General features: G+C 35.2%; 2 protein-coding genes across 2 annotated transcripts in view; both read left to right on the top strand.

The window, feature by feature from the left end:
* LOC119578350 (1,5-anhydro-D-fructose reductase-like) overlaps positions 1–756 on the top strand; it is a 2,621-nt gene extending 1,865 nt beyond the window's left edge. The window contains exon 4 of the mRNA XM_037925947.1: positions 319–756. Within this exon, the coding sequence (XP_037781875.1) occupies positions 319–609 (291 nt within the window). The 3' untranslated portion in view covers positions 610–756. The remainder of the gene's footprint in view (positions 1–318) is intronic.
* LOC119578435 (1,5-anhydro-D-fructose reductase-like) overlaps positions 1–3,505 on the top strand; it is a 13,341-nt gene extending 9,836 nt beyond the window's left edge. Inside the window, exons 7-10 of the mRNA XM_037926019.1 lie at positions 1,488–1,604; positions 2,312–2,439; positions 2,679–2,835; positions 3,265–3,505. Coding sequence (XP_037781947.1) covers positions 1,488–1,604; positions 2,312–2,439; positions 2,679–2,835; positions 3,265–3,366 — 504 coding nt within the window. The 3' untranslated portion in view covers positions 3,367–3,505. The remainder of the gene's footprint in view (positions 1–1,487; positions 1,605–2,311; positions 2,440–2,678; positions 2,836–3,264) is intronic.
* Positions 3,506–5,000: the final 1,495 nt, after the last annotated feature.

Here is a 5,000-nt window from a genome sequence, read left to right as displayed (position 1 = left end):
GCAGGGAGTGAGGAGGGTGGAGTTCAGGGGCATGAGGCTGGGTACAGGAAGGGCACTGAGGGGTCGGAGGAATGCACAGCAGTGAATTAGGAAAGTAGAATGATCTGACGCAGTCTGAGGACGAGGCGATAATGTAAGTCGTTTAAGCTATTCTGCTACCTGATAAATTACCTCTACTATTCTTGATGTTTGTTATCACTGATGTGAAACTGATTACAGGTGATGCCTGCCGCACTGATAGAGGAACATAAGTTAAAATATATCAATATACCCCAACATTTCCATTTTTAAATACATTATTCCTTTCCCCACACACAGCTGCCCATGATCGGCATGAACGAAGGAGGCGTGGAGAAGTTCCTGAAGAAGTCCCTGGAGAAGTTGCAGCTGGGCTACGTGGACCTCTACCTCGTCCACGGGCCCGTCGGCGTGATTGTAAGGCGCCGTGATTTTCTGGGTCATTTCTCTGGTTCCCTTTGGACACTTGTCAGTTCCTCTTTTCGTCTAGGATATATATATATATTAACGTTTCTTTTTATTTTCATTTGGGATTTTTTTCTGGACAATTTGGACTCTTTGGTGACTCCCTTTTGCATTTGGGATTTCTAAGAAAAAAAAAAAAACAATTACTTTGACTTCTCATCCTGCTTTCCTGTTTCCATTGACAGTCTTCTTAGAACTATTTTTGTGACTTTTTATTTTGATGTTCCATCAATTTCTGTATTCGTACAGAATCTCTTCGAATACATATCTTTGAATCGATCTGAACTCCTACCAATGCCTATCGTAATTTAGCATCTTAAAAAAAAGAAAACTGACTTCCTCTGAAATCCTATCAATTCCTTAGGCAAAGAGAAAATTTATAGAAATAAAGCAAAAACAGAATGAAAATGATCTCTTCAGGGAAACACGACAACGATATTCCGGTGGTCAGATGGGAAGCTGAAACGTGGATTTCTGAACAGACATTCTTGCCGTCTGGAAGGTGTGTCCTTCTCCCTCTCGCTTCTGTTGTAGTTTGATTTTTTATTAATTAAAGAAGCATGGATATAATGTAACACCACAGACACGCACACAACACACCACAACACACACAACAAACACAATATAATATATATATATATATAAGATATATATATATATATAACGGTATATATATATATACGTATTTATATATTTATGCACATACACATACACACACATATATACGTACACACGTGCACACACACACACACACACACACACACACACACACACACACATATATATATATATATATATATATATATACATATACATACACATATGTATATACACCCACAAACATGCACGCATGTGTATGTGTGTTGGGATAAAGTGTGTTTATAGTATGTATGATTATGCAAGTATGCACGTATCTATCTATCTATCTATATCTTTGTGAGAGTATGATGAACCAAGCAAATATGATAAAGCAATTATACACTAAATAGTAATTCTCCTTCAAGGAAATGGAGAAGATGAAGACGCTCGGCCTGGCGAAGTCCATCGGCGTCTCCAACTTCTCCATCAAGCAGCTGAGGAAGATCTGCGCCGTTGCTAAGATTCCTCCGTCCGTGCAACAGGTGAGGCAGAGGCGGAAACAAGGAGGAAATACAAGGTTATGGGTGACAAGGTGATAGACGCTACAGGGAATCCGTGTTTTTATTCTTCCAGCTTTTTTTCCAGGTTCTGTTACTTGATTTATATGATCGTCTGTTCCCCTAAACAGGTGTTTGTCTCGTTGACTGTTTTATATATTGAATGCGTATGTCTGGAAATTGTGCTCGGTTATTTACGAGATCCGTACTAAAAACCCAGATCTGTTTACACAATATATCGGTACATATCAGCGTGGCATTTAATGTATGCATAGATGTGTACATTACTGTATGTATATCAGATATGTACCTGTAATATATCGATATATATTTTCTTATATACCAATCCATCTATCCACCAACTTAAACGAATGAATAAATAAATAAATAAATATGTATATGTATATGTGTTTGTGTATGTGTGTGTTCTGGGCAGTGGTTTCCGTAGAAGGCGGTAATCAGTGCAAGTGGTAGCTCACGGCAGATGCAGAATATGTCTTTCGAAAGTTTAGTTCTACTGAACAAACGGGCGAGATAGCATTCTTAGTTAGAAGGAACTGCGAGAAAAACAAACAAATTTAGGGGCCTTTGCTTACTTTATTTAATCTGACCACATCCCAAACAGGCTTGTTTGGGATGCCACGTCTGATCATTCCATTTCACGAATAAAAAATATTTATGTTCTCCCGCAGGTTGAGTTGCACGCTCACTTCCAGCAGCACGACATGCAGGAGTTCTGCAAGAGCCACAACATCGCCATCACCGCCTACGCCCCCCTGGGTTCCCCCGGCCGGCGGGGCGTTCCTACGCTGAGCGGCGGGTGAGTTTTTTCCCTTTGTCTCGCTTAAAAATGCTGAAAGGTAGTAATACTTGTGTAGAGAGAAGAAAATGAAAGAATTATCTATTTATTTATTTTTTTGTCTTGTAAAGCTGAAATATCAATGATAAGCTCTGACAAAGAGGGAAATAAGCAAAGGAAAACTACTTTCTATGCAACACTCAGCGCCATTATATCTGTGTTATTCATTTTATTCCGTTTTTTTTTCTCATCTCCTTCAGCTGTATACCGACGCTGCTGGAGGACCCCGTGGTGCAGCTGGTGGCGGAGAGGCACGGCGTGACGACGGCGCAGGTCCTCCTCCGCTTCCTGGTCCAGCAGGGCCTCATCGCCATCCCCAAGTCCGTCACGCCCTCGCGCATCGCCGCCAACAACGACGTGAGTCCAAAGGCCAGGGGTTTGCAGGCTCACAATAAGCTGGTGTTGGACTATAAACCGCCGTTTATGCAACTGCGAACGGTGTAATGTAGTAGGCATGCAATATCAACGCAACATCCACATATGAACGTTTAATACTCCCCCCAAAATATATTACTGCATATATCCCCTATTACTCAGTTCCTATACACCCACAAACATATCTCCCTCATCAATCTTATCTGCTTCATTTAATAATACTTGCTCACTCGTCCACCAGGCATTTGTGATTTATTTCTTATGACTTTTCTTGTAATAAAGAAACTTTTTTTTTATATGTTTGTATGAGCATAAGGATTCGGCCAAATCTGTTTCTTTTTTTTTTAAAAATCAATTATTTCGTTCCGTCATCATTATGTAATATTTACCAGAAAATGTCTTGTCCACCAGGTCTGGAACTTCGCGCTAACGGACACCGAGTTGGCCGCCCTCAGGAGCCTTGACAAAGGGCCCTCCGGTCGCTCCTTCGTCTTCGCCAACCGCCCTGGGTGAGTCGCGAAGCAGTTGCGTCATATCCTTGTGATAAATTATTTTTAATAAGAGTTAAGAAGAGTTTTAGGTAGGCAGAGGGAGAGAAGTTGGCTCTACGTATGTATAACTGGATGTTTGAATGTTATTATTATCATTATTTTTTTTTTTTTATTATACCTAAATGTTTGTACAGTAGTTCAGGTTATGCGATATTATGATATAGATTAAATTTATTAAGAAATTACTTTTCATTCCAGGTTGGCAGACCCCCCCGGAATCCCCATTGAAAGTCCGAATGGCTGCAGTCGCAGTTCAGACTGCCGTCAAAATATAAGTTTTTTGTCATATTCACTCCCTCCTCCATTCGCTGCCCTCGCACGCGCCTGCCGTTTTTGATTTTTAAGAAGAAAACATGTGCCGTACCAAATTATACACACATGCATGCAAGTGTATACATACAAAAACCAAAACACATAATACATAACCTATAAAATATGTTTTAAAATTTTGTATGTTGTATATATATATGTAGTATATTGTATATATACTAACATATCATACTATATCATGCATATATAAATGCATACTGTACGTACGTACATTTGTATATAGAAAAACCCTTTTAAAAAACAACACACACAACAAACCCACACACACACCCCAACACTGTGTACTATAAGTATGTTGAAAGATATTTTTATTCATCTAAAAATAAAAAATAAATGGAATACCATTTATATGCTTGAGAATACACAAAAAAATAAAATATTTTCAGAAGTAATTTTTTTTTAAGAACCCACAATTTTTTTTTTTTTTTTTTTTTTTTTTTTTTTGATAATCCCCTTCTTTTCAGCAGTGTAAATTAGACAGAAAACAGACATTGCGGGCGAAGATTTTAGGGGGCGAACGTAAAGCAACCCCGGGATGACAGTATATTGCAAAAAAAAAGTGTTTTTTTTATTTTCTGGGGTAGAGAGTAAAAAAACCGTCAAAAAAAAAAAAAAAAAAAAAAAAAAAAAAAAAAAAAAAAAAATCAAGGGTACTTTTATTTATATAGAGAATATTCATGAAATACAAGTACGAGGAAAAACCCTAAAGTCGGTGTTTCAATTTTTTTTACACTTGTGGAGTCAAGGTGGACTTTTATATATTATTTTTAACAGAAAAAAGATTTTACATACATACTTAATTAAACTATAATACTTCATCATTATCGTCATCGAGTTATTTAAACTGTACAAAAATCATATATATTTTTGCAAAAACATATATAATAATATTTTTTATATATATAAAATATAATATATTATATATTAATATTTAATAAATGTTTAAATTTATATTAAATATATAATTTTATTTATTTATTATTAAATTTTTTATTAATGTAATCCCACATTACAAATGCAAATAATTTATTTTATTATATTTATTAATATTTTATATTTTAAAAAAACCTTTTTTTTTTTTTTTTTTTTTTTTTTTTTTAAAAATAAAGAAATAAAAAAAGAAAAAATATTAAAATTTTTTAAAAAAATCCCAATTTTTTTTTTAATATTAATTTTTAAAGATTATATTAAAAAAAAAAAAAAAAAAAATTTAACCAAAAAAATTTTTTAAATATTTTTTTTTTTATTTAAATATATATATTATAT

This window comes from Penaeus monodon, chromosome 11 (genome assembly GCF_015228065.2).
Source record: "Penaeus monodon isolate SGIC_2016 chromosome 11, NSTDA_Pmon_1, whole genome shotgun sequence".
Classification (NCBI taxonomy): Eukaryota; Metazoa; Arthropoda; class Malacostraca; order Decapoda; family Penaeidae; genus Penaeus; species Penaeus monodon.
Note: the sequence above shows the minus strand (reverse complement) of the source record. Positions and strands in the feature narration are given on the sequence as shown.